Here is a 20,510-nt window from a genome sequence, read left to right as displayed (position 1 = left end):
TCCTCTCCTATTGCTATCTAGAACAGTTTACATACACCTACACCCACTCACACCCTCCCCCACGCTGCATACATACCCCTCCCTCCAGTGAAACCAATTATTCTTGGATCAGCATATCGAAGAGAAGAAAGTCACAAATACAGTATATCATACCACTTTGGTATGGTATATTAAAAGTGGGAGGAAATATTAATAAATTACAACTTTATTATGAAGATTAACATAGGAAGGAGGAATGTTCTCTATTTCTTCTTTCAGGAAGGCTATTGCTATTACACTTTGTTTTGCGTAAGCAAAACTAACAAAAGTATATTAAATTATATTTTACCTGTATTTCGTACTTGTAGTTTAAAGTACCTGTAGTTGAAAGTGGGGCAGTTCATTCTATTTTCTCAGGTCCGTAAATGAGGTTTAACTGTATGTGTGGGTCAGCTAGACTTTGGTGGCAAACAGTAAGTCTGTAACTATGAACCACACCTACTGTAATATTGGGTTGTTCTAATAGGTAAAGCTTATACGAGAACCACACTAGTAATACTTTTTTTAAAATTTCTCATATTGCACGAAGTAGTACAAAAACTAGAAACACTAGTACCAATTGTTGGGAAACCTGTGTGGGCTCCTCTTATAAACCTCTAAGATAATTTATACAATGCAACAATAGTTTATATTCTTTGGGATCACTTTAAAAGTAATCTGATAGGCCTTTTGACTATTGTATTTTGTACAGGATAAGCTATCAGGAAGATCTCCAACTAGTGACAGCAGCTTTGTTAGTGGACTACACAGTTGATGCATCACTAAGCATGTACGTATCTTCTTAAACTTTTGACGTGAGTTAAGAAAGGAACATTATGGAAAGAGGTTTCATTGCCAGACAAAATGCTATGCCAAATTTTGATGAATCCCAGTGTATGTCTCCCTTCATAAAGAAAACTCAGCCTTTGAATATAGCTGGGCTTCTAGACTACTCTACCTCAACATGGTGCTCTCCAGATGTATCACAGCTGGAGCTTTTAGACTTCCCAATTAAAATGGTCAAAGACCATTCCAATCCTAATATGTTTGGAGGGAAGAAATTTACTTCTCTATGTTACTGAATAACACAAAAGGTTCCCAGGAAACTATGAGCTCAACATTTAGCTTGTTAAAACAACCCAAGCCTGTGAAAATCTCTCTTCTAACTTTTTCTATTTCTTCACGGTAGAATTAATCGGTGGCTTCAGTCATACTTCAGTGGGAAAGTCATAGGAGAATCAGCCATGAAGCACGAAGAAGATGTAGGCAGTCCCATTGAGTTGGACTTCCAGGTAAGTGCCTAGTGTGATCATTAAGCAAATCCATTCATTTGAATGGACATTTTATTCCCGAAACTGGCAAAAATCCACACACACAAAATCATGAAACACACTGTCATGTGACCAGGGAACACCATGGTTGGTCATAAAGCTGACCTGTCTGACAAATGGTCACATAACTGCAGAGAGTGCATGGGACTGAGTGTGATTCATGATGTTTTCATGGGTTTGAGTCATTTTTTGCGAATTTCTGCCATTCCATGAAAAGGAATGGATTTTATAAATGCACCTATTTCATAGCTGTTGTAACTTTCAACAGATGCAAAATAACCTGTTGTTAAGTGAGGACTACTTGTAGTCAGCACTCCATTTGGATAGATTTTCCTGATTAGAATCCCATCATGACAAAGTTGGACAAGAGGTTCTGACTTCAACTTGTCTAATACTTATTTGTTTAGCCATAAGCTCCACCTATGGTGTTCAGCACATTAGGCTGAACCAGGTTCGCCTGGTGCGCCAATTGCGCCCCCTATTGGACCGGGATGCCCTTCGCACAGTCACTCATGCGCTGGTGACGTCCCGTCTGGACTACTGCAATGCTCTCTACATGGGGCTCCCCTTGAGATGCACCCGGGGACTGCAGCTGGTCCAGAACGCGGCCGCGCGGGCAATTATGGGGAGTACAAGGTACTCCCATGTAACACCTCTCCTGCGCGAGCTGCACTGGCTCCCTGTAGTCTACCGGGTGCGTTTCAAGGTGTTGATTACCATCTTTAAAGCGCTCCATGGCACAGGACCTAGTTACCTGCGGGATCGCATCCAGCCCCATACATCCCTGCGACCAATTCGCTCTCACAGAGAGGGACTCCTCCGGGTGCCGTCCACTAAGCAGTGCCAGAGGGCGGCGCCCAGGAGTAGGGCCTTCTCTGTGATGGGCCCAGCCCTCTGGAATGACCTCCCCCCCGACATTAGGACAACTACCGATCTCCGCTCCTTCTGCAAGAAACTCAAGACCCACCTGTTCCGACTAGCCGGCCTGGCTTAAATTAGAACTATATTGTCTAATCCCCCTGGCAATTTTAAATCATAAATTTCAAATTTTAGGGTATTTTAATTGTTTTAATTTTATTGTTACTGCTTTTAACTTTATGGCTATTTTATTTATGAATTGTAAAAATGTTTTATGTATATTCCTCCTCCGTGTCATATGCTTGTATATTTAACTGTACGCCGCCCCGAGTCCCTTCGTGGAGAGGGAGCGACTTATAAATCGAATAAATGAATGAATGAATGAATGAATGAATGAATGAATGAATGAATGAATGAATAAATAAATAAATAAATAAATAAATAAATAAATAAATAAATAAATAGGCAATGAGTGGTCCCTGCCTATTTCAGTCAGGCCTTAAATTGTATCCTTTGTTTCCAAGGCAGTGACTTTTTTTTTACAGTTGGTAGCCCAACATTCAATCTTCGTCCTGTCTCATCTGGACTTAGGAGCAAATAGTGGCTAAGTCTAATTGTCTAATAGAAACAAGAAAGAACTTTCTCTCCTAAATCAGTCTACTAAAAAAGAAAGCTTGAGGACAGGATCAGGAATAGATTTTTGAAAAAACATGTGGAGAGAGAGAGAGATAATGGGGGGGGGGGGAGGAATGAAAATTGCCCTTCATTTACAATTACAATTCTGAAACTTTATTATTGTTTGAAGATGTGAGAATAAAGAATAACTAATGCAGCTTTTCCTTAAGATCTTGTTCCTTCCTGCTATTATCCAAATTACCAATATATGTAACCAACTGAAGCCAAAATTCTTGGCTTTATTATAGAACAGAAAAATAGATGTCAAGGATATCTATTTCTATTTTCTTTTTCTTTCTTTTACGGCTATAATTATAGAGATATTAAACATAACATCTACAAAATTAGATTTAGGAGACTACAGGGTTTTTTAAAAATAAGGACTACTATTGCATAGGAGTGTTTAATCCCCATTCCTTTCTGACACTTTGCTAGTCACAACATATTTTAACTTTTAAGCAGATTTCATTCAGAATTGCTGCCTCTTTGACTGGTTTTCATCTGTAGAGCAAGTCAGTGGAAAGTTGCATGCAAGATCCCTGGAATTTTCAGCCTAATCATGAAGAGTTACCAACAGTTTTCCTAATTGAAGAATGAAATGGATTATCAATATGTTATCTTTGTTGTTATTGTTTAAGGTGACTACAAAGAGTGAGTCTTTAGCTTCTCTGGGAACAATCATGTTAGGCTTTGAATGGCCTTATGAAGCCAGTAATGGAAAGTGGCTGCTCTACCCCATTGAAATCTTGATAAAAGGGAAGGAAGACTGGAATTGTGAACCACCTGAAGAAGTCATCAACCCCCTCAAGCTCACCGTGAGTCTAGGGTCTATTCCCAGCCTCTTCTCCTTTTTGCTCTATCCCCACTTAATATAAATATCTATATTTTGAGATCAACTCCTTAGCTGCCCTTTCCAGGAATATCACTGTCTGATTCATGTATAGATACCAGATTTATTTTGAATAGTGTGCTTTGTGAGGATTGCATCTCTCCAAATTCCTTGCTAGTAGTGCCAATAAGTGGGCGTTTTAAAGTTGCATTCTCAAGATATTTTGAAAGGGCTGAAAATGAAGATTCTTGATTAGCTGACGTGGTTGGTTTTGTGTGAATTTGGTACAATATTTCAAAAATAAGATATTTTATTGATATATTGGATAAAATTGGTATATACCTAGTCTGTTTCTCAAGTGAAACTAACAGAATTGCAATTAATACACTTTTTCTGGCATGCTTAATGTTACAGCATAGGATCTTAGCAAAAATAAAAAAAGAAGTGCCCAGCAGTAACATCTAATTCCTACAGGATTCTTCAATCATCCCCTGGTTATGAGGCACCCTCTTGGTGGGGACAAGTATTCTTACAGTTCTTAATGTTCACAGACAGAATAACAGCTAATATTTCTTCCTTTTCAGCAAATAGATCACAGCGCTTCCTCAGCAAGGAGAAAGCGTGAGTTGCAGGCATCGCCAAAGTCTGAGATTCCCATCACCTTAGCGTCTTCAAAGAAAGCCAGATCAGAAACAGCATTGGTAAGCATTCCATCATTAGATATCCTTTCTGTTATTTTCTTCTTTTCCTTTTTTTTTTGCCTATCCAAATTGTCCTTTTTGTTAGTTTATAATATAAAATACAAAAATACAAAAACAAATAATAAGAAAAATAGAGGAGGGGAAAGGGAAGGGTGTAGAAAAGAGGGTGAAAAGTAAGAAAAGGTGTTGACTTCCTAGTCCTTTTGGTGCAGTATAAGATAACATGAAATCTCAACTTTTTACTTTTACATAATAATATAAACTAGCGATTTCTATATCAATAAATCTAATTGGCAAAATCCAAAATCAAAGTTTCATTTTTTTCCACCTCAAGCACAAAGTCCAGAAAGCTGTTTCCAAGTAGAAACAAAAGTAATTATGTTTTTTTCTTTTATCAAAGCAGTCAATTTAGCCATCTCTGCTAACTCCATCAATTTTTGCAGCCATTCATCCATTGTGGGGATCGAAGTGTCCTTTCATTTCTGTGCATAAAATAACCTTGCTGCCATCAACATATATTAACATCAAAGTTACAATTTTTTCCCAAGTCTCTTTCCATTAAACCCAAAATAAAAGTTTCTAATTTTATATTTATATTCACTTTAAAAATCTTCTGTATCAGAATATGAATCCTACTCCAATATTTCTTTGCTTTATCACATGTCTACCACAATGATATAAAGTCCCTTCTTTACATTTGCATTTCCAACATTCATATGAAGTACCTTTATGCATTTTTGATAACTTATCCAGTGTTAAATATTAATGATACATCAACCTGTAATTTGTTTTCTTTTAAATTGTAATTTAGTGTAAATTTTAAACCCTTCATTCACTTATTCTCTCATTGTTCAAGCTTTACATTGTATCCAAAGTTCCTTGCCTACTGAAACATACAATGCTTTATATATTCACTTTCCAAATCCTTTCTGTTCTTAATAAGAATTCCTTCATCATGAGCCTCTCTAGGCCAGCTAATATTGCTCTACATCAGATTCTCAACATTGGTAACTTTAAGATGTGTGGACTTCAACCTCCAGAATTGTGGGAGTTGATATCTGCATATCTTAAAGTTGCAGAGATTGAGATACTCTGCTTTATACTGTCCTAAACTAGGACCAAGTATTAGTAGCCGTCTCTACCCTTTTGAATGGCTGTTTGAGAGTAGTGGATGAGGGCAGATTATGTGTGTTTCAGGTAAAAAAATGAAATCACCTTCAAATCAAGCAGTTCACAATAACTAAATGACCCTGTATTTTTCTTAGCAAAATTCTGACATTTGTTTGCTTTCATCCAGAATTCTTAGGAACTTAGGAACAGTATAGTAGGAATTGGATCTAGATGTCATTTTTTAAATAATTGAAACTGTGGCCATTCATATTTCAAAGAACCCACGCATTGATCCCAATCTTAAGAGCAAGGATGCACAACTTTATGGACTTTAAGGGCAATAACTCTCTTGAATATCTAGCAAGCTGCAGGAGGCCTTCTGGTCTCTGTATCTTAAGTTTGAGGTGTTTTATGGGTAGAAATAACAATGGCTCCCATTCCCACCCTTTAAAAAAATACTTTCACACAAAAATAGCAACATCATCAATATGTCATTTTGTTGACAAATTTCTGCTCTTTTTTCCAAGGGCTCAAAAGGGGAATTGAACCAGGTTTCATGGACTTCTAATTCCTATCTATATTTTTCCATGTTTTTATTGCCAGCTTTGTACCCTTGAAATGGTGCCACCTAATGTTAATATTGCGAAGTTGAGATTTTTAGGGCGTATGATGTTGCCCATGGTTCAAATCCCATTTAAAAGGAAGAAATGAAAAGTCCTTGTGACTGTACATTATACTAAACACCCTTTGAATAACTCACCACTAATTCTTTTCCCCTGCCTCCTTCCATTTTTTTTCTTTTCCAGAGTTGTTCCAAAGGAACTTCTCGTTGCATCTGGTTTGAATGCCCCTTGTGGAATATCGGAACAGTTACAAATGTGAAGGTCCGAGCAAGAGTTTGGAACAGCACTTTCATTGAGGTAAGTGCTGTTTAACTCTTCTGCTCCATTCAGTAGCATGTTGCTTATACTGGTGTGTTGGAATACGAATGGTTTTCTTTTTTCTTTTCATTTTTTTTCAATCACGGACTGTTACAAAATAGTTTGGCACCTAAAAAACACCAAGTCATGGTGGCAAAGGGGGCAAGAATTATTTTTCCATGGTGGCTGGATTTATTTCATGAATTAATTAGGCTTATTGTCTACTATATAAACCTATTTCAAAGTTAAATGGATAGATAAACAGAAGTAGCTGCTTTTAACATATTGATTCTTATAGGATTACAATGACTTTGATCGTGTCAAAGTAGATGGGCAAGTGACTCTTTTTCTCAGGACAAACTCCTCTACAATCAATATGAAAAATCAAACAGTGCTGGTGAGTAAAAAGATGAAGTAACTCCAAGAAATCACCAAGATCTTCCTGATTTCTGTTTACACACTCCAGGCCTTGGCCCATCCAGTTAGTGAAATGATCCAACTGCTTTGGGCTAGCTCTTCTTTAACCTTCTGCGGTAGCATTTTTATTAAAGCCCAATAGGTCTTAGAGTAGGTCACTGTCCAATGTTACTCTCTCTCTGTGTGTGTGTGTGTGTGTGTGTTAGTGGTGGTGGTTTCTCATTTTACACAAAGCCAACCTGATTGGTCAGTTTATACTTCAATATATTATATGCATCCATAAAGTAGATTAACCAATGCATTTCATGTAAAACTACCCAGTAGGGATGCTGTAGCCCCCTGAACCAACCTTCAATAAATCATACAGAGGGTCTCATCACAGTGATGTTGAAAAAGTTGCTGGCCAGTCAGAGAGGGAGTTAAAGTAGTATGAAGGAAGATACGCATGGACAGAAAATACATGGATTGAGGAAGGCGGCATGGCAGATCCTTTCGCCAAGACCCACTGCTCTCTTCCTTCCTCCATAATTATCAGATTCTAGCAATACTCCTGGAATTTATTTTTAGGGCTGACTCTGGCCTACTCCTGCCATACTTTTGTAGACTGATGAAATCATTTGACACACAGGTGAGACCTCCTTGGAGTGTTGGAAGGGGAGTCCCTTGAACCTTGTTCTTTTCCTTCGTTAGGGTGAGCTAGTTGTCAAGTTTCCTCAGAGTATGACACAAAACTGTGTTCAGGTTTGCAGCCTTATAATCTGATAATCTACATCTGGAAAGAGAACAACTGTTGTGCCATGCTTTTGTGCAACTCTTCAGTTAGGTGTGATTTACTTAATGCTCAGTCCCATAATATGGCTTAAAGATGCCTTATTTACCATTTTAAAAAACTTTCACTCAAAATAGAGCTGCATTCTCATTTGTAGCCTGCAGCAGAGGCAGGCTGTAGATGGTCCAACATGCTCTGGATGGAAGTTGCATTTTTCCTGGGAAAAAGAAATGACATTTCCCTTACAGGCAGCCTAGGTTGCATGGAGAAGGAATCTTCAGAGTTGGGCAGCCTATCGAGATCCAGGTTGTAGTGCATCACTACCCCTCCCATCCAGCTGTTGGGCTCTGGGCTTCCATAGCCATTAGTGCTTTGGCTTTCAGAAAGAGAACATCACTGAAAATTTAACCTAACCCAGATCACTTCACCTGTGGTGATCAAATGTGGATTCTACTTCTGTCCACACTTATTAAGTACCAGAAACTTCTCCATGCTTAAAATAATACAGGGGGTCCTCACCATGGTTATAAGACATGATGCTAAATTACTATGTCGATAGTCCTGGCTGCCCTGTTAGGCAAATCCTGCATCACTGCAATGTCCCATGGTTATGTGAGTGCCATTTGTGATCTCCTGTTGACATGCCCATTGATTTTGCTTGTTAGAAGCTGGCAGTGAAGGTTGCAATTGACTATGGGATGCTGTAATTGTGAGTTGAGTTCCCAAAATACAATTACTTGACCACAAGGACATTGTAATGGCCATAACTATGAGGACCTGCCATACATTCCCTATGTTCAATGTCATCCTAAGTTTAAATGGTGGCTGAACAAATGGATATTAAATCTGGACCTATCTGTAATGGTTGGTAAGTATAATGGTAAGCAAGTCAAAAATTATGCTGGTCTGCTCCAAGGAGCATTGCTATTTCCCTGTGAAGGGAAGGTTGCCTTTTAAGTTGACAAAATAAGTTGGATAAAATAACAACAGCAATAATTATTTTCTTTTTACATGGAATGCAATTCTGGAAGATATATGCTTCCCTTCACCCCTCCTCTCCCCCACCGTTCTGTTAATCTTAACAACTACCCCTCGGATATTTCTTTTTCACTGAGAGAAGAGACCATTATGGTAGTAACCTCTCTTCATAGTTCCCAGAACAGCTTCATGTCAGCTCTCTCCCACATCACAGTTCCCTGTTTCTCATGCTGGCTGCTGAGGAATTCTGGGAGTTGAAGTCCACATGTCTTAAAGTTGCTAAGTTTGGAGACCCGTGGTCTGGAAGGTGACAGTAGAATTATAAAGGTAATTAGGAGTCCTACCTGAGTAGCATTCCTGGCCCTTTAAGGCATTTGGATACCACAAAAAAGGAGACAGCTTCCCTCCTTGCATTTACCACATTCCTAGACAGACAGCATGAAAATATATGGTTTTACCATGGCACTGAATCCTAATTGGCTAGAGATAGAATTAGAGATAAAGATAGAGAGATACAGATATATAGACACATAAACATGAGAAAGAAGTGGGGGAGGGAGAGAGCGAGAGAGAGCGCTTTTGGATTTTGGGGGAATATATAATGCAAACGGTAATTAATAATCAATATGTGCATTCAATGCATTGAATTATATCAATGAGTGTACTAATCGCCTTGTACTGATGCTCCTCTGTTTTTCTCTACTGAAACAGCTCTGAGCATGCTGTTCCTCAAAACCAACTTTGCATTTTCCTGGGTTTTCCCCCCCCTCTTTTCCCCTGTCTGTTTCTTGTTTCTTTGCCCTAATTTCAGTTTACTGTAGACATTGACTCAGAACTCAGTGAAGAGCAGCAGGCGGAGATTGAGCTGTGGGTGGTGCTAGTTGCTGTTGCTGCAGGGCTATTGCTCTTGGGCTGTATCATCTTACTGCTGTGGAAGGTAAGAAACGAAGCCTTAAATAATGGTCAGACAGTCCTATTTCTTTTCCCCAACCCCCATCCCCCAACTCAACCTAGATAAAAAGACCCTTGGAAGTTGCTGATTCAAAGTTGCAAACAACTCTTAATGACCTGTGCTCCTACATGATGCAAATTGACCCACACAGTCCAACTGATCGTAGCATGTCTGAATATCCAAGCAATATGATGAAAGTACATACAAAATTATTTTCTTTGATAATGAATACATTGGTCTCACCTGGTACCAAAATGTTTACGTATTCGGCTGCAGCAAAACTGGCCAGGCTAGTTCCAAATGGGCAGGTGGGAAGTAATTCTGTCTCTCTAACTTTATCCAAAATGACGTAAACTGTACCTAGTCAGCTCTGGTATGTAGCTCAAGCAAATCTCTCTGGAAATCAGCCAAAGAACAAACAAACAAACAAAGAAGTCTCTGCTGGGCATTTGATTTGCTCTTTTTTTAGCACAAGGAATCTGGCTTGATGGCTAAGAAACTATATTTAGACTCTAATTAGTGCAGGAATTGGGGGAATGCTTGGAAGTCCATAGGTGTTGATGCCTTAACACAGTAATGTCAGTGCACTGCAGTTATCCTTCTCTGGCCAGTGACTCATTGTGATTTTTAAGGCACATTATTGCACTTCTGAGGGACTAATAGAGGAATCTGCATAGTGTACATTACTAAAGCCTTATGAAAATCTCTGCTGGTTCCCTATTTCTGGAAGCCATTATCAGAGTAAAGGTAAAGATTCTCCCGCACATGCGTGCTAGTCATTTTTGGCTCTAGGGGGCAGTGCTCAACTCCGTTTCTAAGCCAAAGAGCCAGCGCTGTCCAAAGACGCCTCCATGGTCATGTGGCCAGCATGACTCAATACCAAAGGCGGATGGAGCGCTGTTACCTTCCCACCAAAGTAGCTCCTATTTTTCTACTTGCATTTTTTACATGCTTTCAAACTGCTTGATTGGCAGAAGCTGGGACAAGTAACGGGAGCTCACTCCGTTACGTGGCATTAGGGATTCGAACTGCTGAACTTGTTGAACTTCTAATCAACAAGCTTAGCATCTTAGCCACTTTCCTTTATTATCAGACTAGAAAGTCTTAAATATTTGGAAGCTCTGAGATGATTATGACAGGGCTACATTTCCAATATGTATTCCTGCAATAGGCAACCTGGTGATTTTCAGATTAGAGCTCTTACAGTCCTTTACCATATCATTAGGATATGAGAATTGAAATCCAGAACATACAGAAGGCATCTGGTTGCTTATTTTTTTTTTTTTAAAAAAGGGCATGAATAGCCCTGAAAAGGCTTGTTCTTTGCTTAGCTCCATAGGTTTGGCCAATGAAAGTTTATCTCTGAATTGCAACCATCGTAACTGACTATTAGGGTTAGGGGTATGTTCTTGGACACTGCTTTGAGCAAGATACCCTTTCAAAATTTATTCGGGAGGCCAAGTGTCCTCCACTTCTAATGAGCAAGCATTTACAGATTTTCCTCTGGCTTTTCTGGTGATCTGCTGCTAGTGCTGGAGAGAGCCCAGAAGAAGCCCCAAATGCCAAAGCATGCCAGTTTCATCACTGCTGTATTTCAGTAAGGACAACAGCATTTCTTCCCTTGTATGAAGCACTTTGACAAATGCTTAAGAGTAACAGGCCATTTGTTTGCTGGGGCATGTCTGAGATTGCTAATTTATTTTCTATTAATTATTTTTAAGGCTATTGCTATGGGACAGTAGCCTCATGAAAATCTCAGATAGGTCAAAACTACAATAGAAGGTTTTTACTTTTAGGGATTCATTTCACCTGACCTTCAAACCAGTGCCTGGAGTGAAACAATGAAACAAGCCTTTTCCGTCACACACACTGAAGTTAATCATTATTGGTCCATAGGCTGGATACTTGAGTTGTGTTTTACATTTCTTACCCCCATCAACCCTGACCTCTGCCCCCTGCTTCCTCATAGTGTGGCTTCTTCCGGAGGGCAAGCACACGAGCCTTGTATGAAGCCAAAGGACAGAAAGCCATGATGAAGATCCAGCCTTCTGAAACTAAGCGGCTGACCGACAGCTACTAGTTCCTGTCTCGGGGGGGGGGGGACACTGCCCACCCCTTTACCCTGTATCTTGGTAAATTATTGTGGGGTGGTTGGTTGGGTGGGACAAGATCTGACTTTAATTCCTTGTGCCCCTGCACTTTCGAAACTTTACCTGCACTTCTTCATTCTTGCTTCTAGATTGGTAGTTAGCGTTGTATTAGAGAATGTAGAGGATTGGTACAGCTGGCCACAGGTGATTGCCTTATTTTGGTGGATGGTTCATCTCATTCAGGATTACCATATTTTTTGGAGTATAAGATGCACCAAGATTTTAAAGAGGCAAATTTTTTTAAAAAAGTTTTTGCATTCTGCAAACCTCCCAAAAATGGCCCGTTTTTCATGAAAACGTTTTTTTTTTTAAAAAAAGGGCATGAATAGCCCTGAAAAGGCTTGTTGAGTGCTCTGGGGAGGGGCAAAGACTAGCAAAAAATGACCCTTTTTTTTTTAGAAAAAGGGCCTGTTTTTGTCAAAAAAGCGGCATGGATAGTTATTAGGAGGCTTATAGGGGGCTCCTGGGGGCTGGGGAGGGCAAAATTGAACAAAAAAGTCTGTTTTTTTTGCTCATTTCTGCCCTCCCCAGCCCCCAGGAGCTTTCTGAAAGCCTTCTAAATGCTATGCACAGCCATTTTGGTGTAGGGGCAGGGTTTCGGGAGGCAAAAATGATGTATTCAGTGTATAAGATGCACCCAGGTTTTCAGCCTCTTTTTTTAGGGAAAAAGGTGCGTTTTATACTCTGAAAAATATGGTATTTGCATTGACTAGGAATGGTTCTAGCAGGGAAGTAGTCCATTGTTTGCTACTTTAAAAAAGGAGGTAGTGCATTAGTAGTGCACCTTTGCAAAAAAACCCAACTTGTGTTGGTTTTTTGCAAAGATGATACAAAATATTTGGGTACAAAGAACTTGGTTATTATTATGTTGAAAAATTATCAGTTGCCTTTATTATATTACAGAAACCCTGAAGAGATGAAGAACTTTAAATAATATGTTCAAAGTATGTGCTAGCTTAATGCCAAAATCTGAAACCCTATATTTGTAGTCAGGCATTGACATTTTAGTCACTCTTTCTGTTGACTGTATTTACATGGTCACTTTGGAAAGATCTGCCCCTACTTCACTCTAAGGAGCAGAATCAATAATTCCTCATCCCATTGGCAGCATCCATGTGCATGGGAAGTCTGGCCAGGGCTACAGTTGAGAGCTGCCATTTCCTGGTATTTTTGTCCAATTTGTGGGTGAAAGCCCCACTGTAGTTTGATTGGGTTACGGCCCACAATAGACAGGATAAGGAGGGCCTTACTCAAGCACATTTCCCCCTCTATTTACTCCTACCACCCTACAATTGGAAAATGAGTAATAGAAGAAATGAGACAATGTACAGCAACACTTTGGTGGGTCACTCATCTTAGTACTGAGAACAGAAAGAGATAATTAACACTCTATCAATCCATTTTACCATGTTCCACAATATGGCTGTCTAGGGAATGTCAGAATAACCCCAAACAGTCTGAAATCTGATCTGACTTAAAACCAATCCATTCTAACTCTACCACTAATGTGATTTATCGATTTACCTGAACGGCCAAATGTGCTAGTCCTGTCCTTAGTCTAGCTAAGCATGTGCAAATACAGCTATTGTAAAACCTGATCTGGAGATTTGGCTCTAATCTAGTAAGATGGTATGAGTGTTCAGATTTAAGAGTTGGATTTAGATTTTTAAAAATCTATTTGTATGAAATAGCAACCTCTGAGATTCGGACACAAGTACTAGAAGCCTTTCATTGGCCAACAAAAAAGTGCTTTGTGCCTGTTCATCTCAGGTTGACATACTTAAGAATGCTAAATCGAAGGATTTGGGTTTAGGTGATGTGACCCTGATGTTTTCCCATCTCTTGATTAGAAGCTTTTTCTGTTGATGACACCCTATTCTAAAACTCAACCTGTCTATTCTACCTAGCAGCTATACCGCATCTTTGTCTTCAATTATTCTCAAAGTAGATTCCTCTCAACATATTTGACACTCTACACTAGATTTAGAGCAGCTTCTCTTTTTACCTGTTTGCATTACTAATTCATACTTCTTTTCCTAGGAATTACCAAGTGTTTTGAGGGTGGCTTTCAAGATGGCACTTTAAATCATGACATATATCTTTTTTTTTTTTGAGACTCTGTTTCTTTTCACTTCCTGGGCCAATGCAAGTGACCATTGTTGGGATGGCTAAGCCAACACAGGAAAGTAATACTGGTAAGGTGGCCAACCCTGTTGAAATACATTGGTGCATACTAGAAAACCCACCAAAGGTGGACAAAGTTTCAGTCAAGTGAAAAAAAGAGGGAAGAAAAACAGGAAAAATAATACTGCAAAATAATGCTCCATATTTTTTAATATTTAGATTTCAATCTTGCCTTCTATTTATAGCTTATTCCCATGGGGACTTTAACCTTCAACAGAAAAATATTTTCAATTCCATGGTAACTCATGATACATTGGGCATTTTCACTGTATTGCCACTATCAAGGTATAAGATACACAAAGTCCAGATACTTGAATCATTTAATTTGATCTTGCTTCAGCATACTTCTAGTGAGAGTCACCAGGAAGAAATTTCTGAGAAGAAACAGCTCCCACAAAATGAGGTTTCTATCTTAAATGGTTGCTGAGAATTTGGATGATAGAAGATACAGAAAGGGTTGCAAAGGAAGGGTTTCTTTGGATGTGCTGAATCTTCCAAATGGAACACAAAGTGGAAAGTTTAGTTGCAAACATGAAGAACCTGGCAGAATAGTATCTGTGGGTTGACTGAGGTATTCAGAGCTTAATTTTAATGAAGTGATTGGGATCATCCTTAAAAGTCTGTGCCTTGTACACAATTATTTTGAATATTTTTAAAACGAAATCATCAGGAATGCCTACCCACCACCCTTATCTATCAAGTTCTTAGATTTAGACCTATTTATTTATTTCTTAGATTTTTAGACCGCCCCTCTCCCAAAAAGGGAAAAAGTTCAACATTCATTGAAAAAATAGTTTCCAGCCAGGCAGTAATTTCTAAAATGAACTGTGCTAAGATTAAAGCTTGGCTTCCAGCATCTGGGCCCTCTATACTGCACTTGTATTTAGAGCTATTGTGACTTAGCACTGAAGTACAAACATCTTCCCTGTTGCTATTTCAGCATCACAGCTAGCAGAGATTTGTAATAGGAATAGAACAAATGGAATTTTAGCACAGTAGATACCCCTCACCATTTTAAAAAACAAAAAGCAACATGTCATGAAAACTAGTGAGGGAAAATGCTCACAATACATTTTGTTTTGTATCATGTGAGGTAATAATAATAATAATATAATAATAATATTTAATGCTTCTAGACCGCCCCCTCTCCCGCAAGGGACTCGGGGCGGTGTACAGTTCATACAAAATATAACAGGATACAATAAAATTAAATATGTACAGTTGACAATTGACATGGAGGAGGTTAAAATGTAGTTAAAAGAACTGTACAAAGCAGATATAAAATAAATTCAAACCCCTAAAAACAAATACAGTAAATTAAAAAGCCCCTAAAATAACCAGATATAATACATTTGCCAGGAGGGACAGTTGAATTATGCCAGGCCTGCTAATCGGAACAGGTATAGAGATTAGTTGTACTTGCCAATCCATAGTGGAGCCAATTACAGTATCCTCATGGACTGGCAGCAGGAAGTAGAAATCATCAGTGGTTCCCCTCCTTTCTTCATTGTTTGTTCCAGTCTGTGTTGATGGGGAGGAGACTGCAGCCTCTTATTTGTGGGATGTCTTGGTACTGAATTCATACCCCTTTTCTTACACTTCTCCATAAAGCCACTGGGCAAGGTTATACATTGGCTCAGTATCAGGTTTCATCTATTCACCAATAATATCCAGTTACATATTTTAATCCCACTGGACCAAGAGATACTTTTGAGGTCCTGTCCCAGTCAGGGGGTTGTACAGGTCTATAGATGGAGAGGAAGAAACTCAATCCTGCTGAGACTATTTGTGGATATTTTCCCAGCCTCAGTTTTCCAGCAATATATTTAGTCTTGGAGGGGATGGCATGTCTCCAGTTAAAAAAAACTGTATGCAATCTGGGGTTTATTTTAGACTTGTAGTTGTTGCTAAAAGAGCAAGTGACAATTGTGACCAAGATGGCTTTTGCTCATATTCATCTAGTGTGTTAGTAGCACCTGTTCCTGGATTGGAAGGCCTATCAGACAATTGCTCATGTCCTAATTGGAAGACCATTCAAAAACTACAACTGGTTCAGAATGCAATACTGCAGGAGTGATGGGCATGTCACATTGAGCCCATGTGATGCCATTGCTTTGAAACCTACACTGGTTATCAGTTGGCTTCCAGGTGGAAGATAATGTTTTAGTGATGACCTATAAAACCCTTTATAAGGGCTTAAGACTTGGCTATTTAGGAATCACTTATCTCCTATTGTCTCTGATCAACTGGTGAGGTTAGACATTATAGGTACACTTCAGGTAGAGTTCTCACTATGATAATATTTAGAAAGTCATTCAAGACTTGGTAATTCTCCCAAACGTTTGGTTGTTTTATTGTAGAGTAGAGAATTGTGACTGATCTGAGATGGTTTACACAAAATAGTTATGCCAAAAATCTTTTTTTTTTCAGTTCCCAAATTAGCCTGTCCCAGATAAAATGGTCAAATGTATTGGCTCAGCTTGTTCTTTTTCTCTCATGGATGAAAATATCTCTTGCTGTTCTTTTGTCCTGTCCTGTCTCTGAAACTTTCTCTCTCAGGTTTTCAGCTGAGGTTTCTGTCTCACAGTTATTCTGCTATTAAATGTATTTATCCTTCCCCCTCCCCCTTTCTTTCCATCCACAGTGCAACTTTTTCAAGCCAACCCGCTACTACCGCATCATGCCCAAATACCATGCCATTCGCATCCGGCAGGAGGAGCGCTACCAGCCAGCTGGTGGTTTCTTGCCTCCAAAGCACAAGAAGCGATGGGTGACAAACTGGCAGGAAACGGGAAGATACTACTGACATCTGCTTCAGTTTTCCTCTCTCCTGTGCTCACTCCCAGGCTGTTTGGCTTTCCTTTGTAAATATTGCTGGACCAACCAAGGAACTCTTATTTATAGTAAGTTATATGTCCTTGGTCAGTTACGACCCAAACCTTTCTCCAGACACTGTGATCTTGGAGAGAAAACTATTCTTGCAAGGTGGATATGGTAGGCATTTATAAAATTTGAGGCACAAAGGAGTAGCTTTTTCATTTGCACTGTTGGGTTCTCCTCCCCCACCCTCCCAGCCCACAACACTCCAACACCACTACCAGCATTCTTGGAAATAGTTCCATGAAGCAGAATGAAGGGCAGATTTGAAAATCAGCTTCATTTTGCACTAAAAGGGCAACAGTGCATAAGCACTTGGCTTGATCACCTACATAAAAAGTTGTGATCTAATGAAATTGCTGTTTATTATATAACCCCACTCTTCACTCTCCCTCTCATGAGCTCAGAGCAACGTCTGTGTGATTCCTACACAGCCTTCCATTTTAGCAGCTTATAAAATCTAATCTTAGGTGTCAAACTGCCTTCAGGTGAATCCCTGGGCTTCCAAAAGATGCACCTTGATTAAGCCAACACGCACTTCTCTCTTAAATTCACACATGTATACTGTCCTAATGTAAAGGAACTTTGGATGATATAGCTTAGGAGAGTCTTCAGGATTAGCAACAGCTTTCCAGGGCAGGTCTGTCCAATGTCCAAAGATTCTCAGGATTAAAAAAATCCTCTCCATGCACAGCAGATACTTTATTGTAGAGTTAGAATTTCTCCTAAAATGTGCCTATATATTTACTCAATATGATAATCTCACAAAATCATCTTAATATGCTTATGAGATGCTTTATTGCAGAAGGCCCTTCTGTTTTCACAAACCCTCTTCCAGTATCCACAAACCAATTTGTGTGTCTCTGTGTGTGTCCTTATCAGAGGCTTACACTATAACAGTTCTCTTTGAATGTCCTGTCCTTACCCAAGAGCAGTTGGTTAGGGCATTTGGGGAGATTCTTTCTTAGTATAAGGTTACATACACTTTTCACAAGTATTATATTTTTCTAATGCAGGCGTACATTTTAAAAAAGTACTTTTATTTGCTCATTTTCATTTGCTGACAGTTGTAGTAGATGCCTCCATGCTCTCTTTTGGTCCTTGTTAATGCTTGCCTCATTTTCCCCTCAGCCTTCCATCACCTGGCACCAATCAGATATATTGGACTACAACTCTAATCATGCTCTGCCATACTTCATTTAGAGGGGAGGTTGAATGAATTTTGCCTTCTATAACTGCAATTGCCATATTTCCCAACTCCGGCATGGAAAACTTGCAGGATATATAGGGTCTGCAATTGCTCCCACAGGATCTTGAACCAATTTCCCCAGGTCTAACCTCTATTTTAGGTCCTAACTAGCCAAGGCAGTATTGCTGTCTCCCCTAGAAAAAAGATTTTATCAAAAACCTTCTTGAATCTAATGGTGTGGCTGAAGTCTGTTTAGGTCTGGGCCAGTATCAGTTTCCACCCTTCCTATAGAATAAGTACTGGATATTTCAGCACTGGAGCTTGTACTGGACTAAAGATTACTGGCTATAATTTAGTCCTTCTATTTTTAATTCTCTGGCAGGAAGGGTGGTTTCACTAGTATTAGTACTATTATCTTATTTTTAAGAAACACTAAGAAAGCTTGAAATGAGGAGTGTAGCATTTTATTTTTTTAACTTTAACATTTAACATTAGTTTTAATGACTTTGATCACTGGCTGGGTTTGAGACATGCCAGGGAGTAGTTCATTGCAGGATTAGATCCCGGCTACAGGAGGCCCTAGATACCATCCTTTAGTGGGCTCCTTCCTGCATTAGTGAGCCTTGGTAGGATCTCCATGCTTTTCACAGCATTTGACAACAATGCTATGTCAGTGACATGGAGGGAAGTTTATATAGTGTCTTGACCCCATCATCCCCAAATGATAGGACAGATTTTGTTTTAAAGAGCAATTTTAAAATGATATCCAGGTGGGTCAGGTGTTGGCAGCTGTTCTTTTACTAAAAGGATTCCACAATTTTCAGCTACAGCTTACTAAAGTTGTGCATTCCTGGGTGAAGTGTGATTTAATTATAAAGAAAGTCTAAGCCATGGCTTTCTTCATAACTGAACTGGGTCAAAGAGCAAAGTGAACAATAGAGTTTTAAAAGTAGGCAACTCCTTTTCAATATTAAATTTTTTTAGAGAAGCCCAGTGGAATAGATAGTGAGATAAGAATGGCTGAAGCTAGCTGGGCAACTAAGAGAGAACAAGGTTCACCTACACACTACCTGTTCCCTGGCTACCATGTTGAATCAAGAGAAGAAATTAATGTCTTTTGCTTCACATAAGAAACCTACGGATTTATGAGGAACAACTTCTGCAGAGTTAATCTTGCCAAAGAATACTTCGGTTTTCTGACTTGGGCTGTATCCAGCAATTCACTGTTTAATAAGAAACAATATTGGACTTGCCAACTCAGAGAAATGAAACTATCTTTGGAAAACAGCAAAAAGAAGCAAAAAACCATTGTGGTACCTTAAATTCTTGCTTTTAGCTCACATCTAATTATCTATTATGCTGGCCAACATTTCAGACTTGTTTTTTAATCTAGGCTCTAAGCAAATACTCTTGTGTTTGATGTGTTGGACTGCAACTCCCAGTATTCCCAAACAGCATGGGATTATGGTACTTGTAGTCTATTGCATTTGGAAAGCAATGGGCTGGAAAACTGCCTTAATTTATCTTATCTCCATGAGCCAAGGATGGTTGCTGACCTCTGCACTAAACAAAATTGAATCTAAACTACCAAAATTGGGGCTTATTTTGATGTGTGAAAACTCCCTTAAAAGGGATTGATCTTCTTTGGATTCTATTCCACATGTCATTGTCAAGAAAATTTGATTTCATTCACTGAGTATCCATCCTTGACAATAGTCACATTTTATTTGCCCATTCCTTCCCATCTCCCAGGCATGTTTTAAATTACAAAGAATGTACTTATCTTTAGTGATGTGTACATAAATACATTCATATATAAATAAATGAATCTATATATATTTGATGTTTACTGGATTTTCCCATTGTTTATGGTACTGGAGGTCTTGAATCATTGTGCCTTGATTGTAAATAAGCTTGAGTGTCTATTTTATGAATAAAAAATATTATGATTTGTAACTTGTGATTTGTATTTTCTTTCTGCTTTTTAAAGTATACTGAATTAAATTCCCCAGATTTCAGCTTTGGATATTTGTCGCTATCCAGCAATATCAAGAATGAACCCTGCTGGAAAATGAATCAACCATCTGTTGGATTCATTTCAGCATCTCATAGTATTATAAGAAATCTGGATTTTGAAGGGCAAAGGGTGATTGAGAGCGCACATGGATATGCATGTAGTCTTGTAGGGAGCATTTTGAAGCAGCAGTGTGACTTCCACAGCTGCCATGATCTCAGAAAAAGATGTGCTTGATTGAGCATATTCTAGACAGCTGCTACGTGATCAACACCCCACTATTCCTTCATGACAATACAACAATTATACTGGAGGCAGAGCTGCCAATCTTCCTCTTGCCTCCTATGCCAGCACAATTAATATTGTATCTGTATCAGTAACTGAATAGTTATCAGTAACTTTCTGATAATTTACATGAATTCTAAAGCCACCGAAGAAGATTGTATTTCTTTCTATTCCTGAGTTGAATGATGTTAACAAAAAGTGACTGCTTTGTTTAGGATGGGTTATAATCCAAGAGTTAAATAAATCATCTCAA

The 20,510-nt window shown here is 38.9% G+C and overlaps 1 protein-coding gene across 1 annotated transcript in view; it reads left to right on the top strand.

Moving 5' to 3' along the window:
- ITGA3 (integrin subunit alpha 3) overlaps nucleotides 1-19,914 on the top strand; it is an 84,503-nt gene extending 64,589 nt beyond the window's left edge. Inside the window, exons 18-26 of the mRNA XM_081933264.1 lie at nucleotides 731-808; nucleotides 1,208-1,310; nucleotides 3,521-3,697; nucleotides 4,296-4,412; nucleotides 6,329-6,442; nucleotides 6,741-6,839; nucleotides 9,418-9,543; nucleotides 11,528-11,690; nucleotides 16,537-19,914. Coding sequence (XP_081789390.1) covers nucleotides 731-808; nucleotides 1,208-1,310; nucleotides 3,521-3,697; nucleotides 4,296-4,412; nucleotides 6,329-6,442; nucleotides 6,741-6,839; nucleotides 9,418-9,543; nucleotides 11,528-11,638 — 925 coding nt within the window. The 3' untranslated portion in view covers nucleotides 11,639-11,690; nucleotides 16,537-19,914. The remainder of the gene's footprint in view (nucleotides 1-730; nucleotides 809-1,207; nucleotides 1,311-3,520; nucleotides 3,698-4,295; nucleotides 4,413-6,328; nucleotides 6,443-6,740; nucleotides 6,840-9,417; nucleotides 9,544-11,527; nucleotides 11,691-16,536) is intronic.
- The last annotated feature ends 596 nt before the right edge of the window (nucleotides 19,915-20,510 follow it).

Source organism: Natrix helvetica, assembly GCF_964273705.1.
Source record: "Natrix helvetica genome assembly, chromosome: Z".
NCBI classification, from domain to species: Eukaryota; Metazoa; Chordata; class Lepidosauria; order Squamata; family Natricidae; genus Natrix; species Natrix helvetica.
Note: the sequence above shows the minus strand (reverse complement) of the source record. Positions and strands in the feature narration are given on the sequence as shown.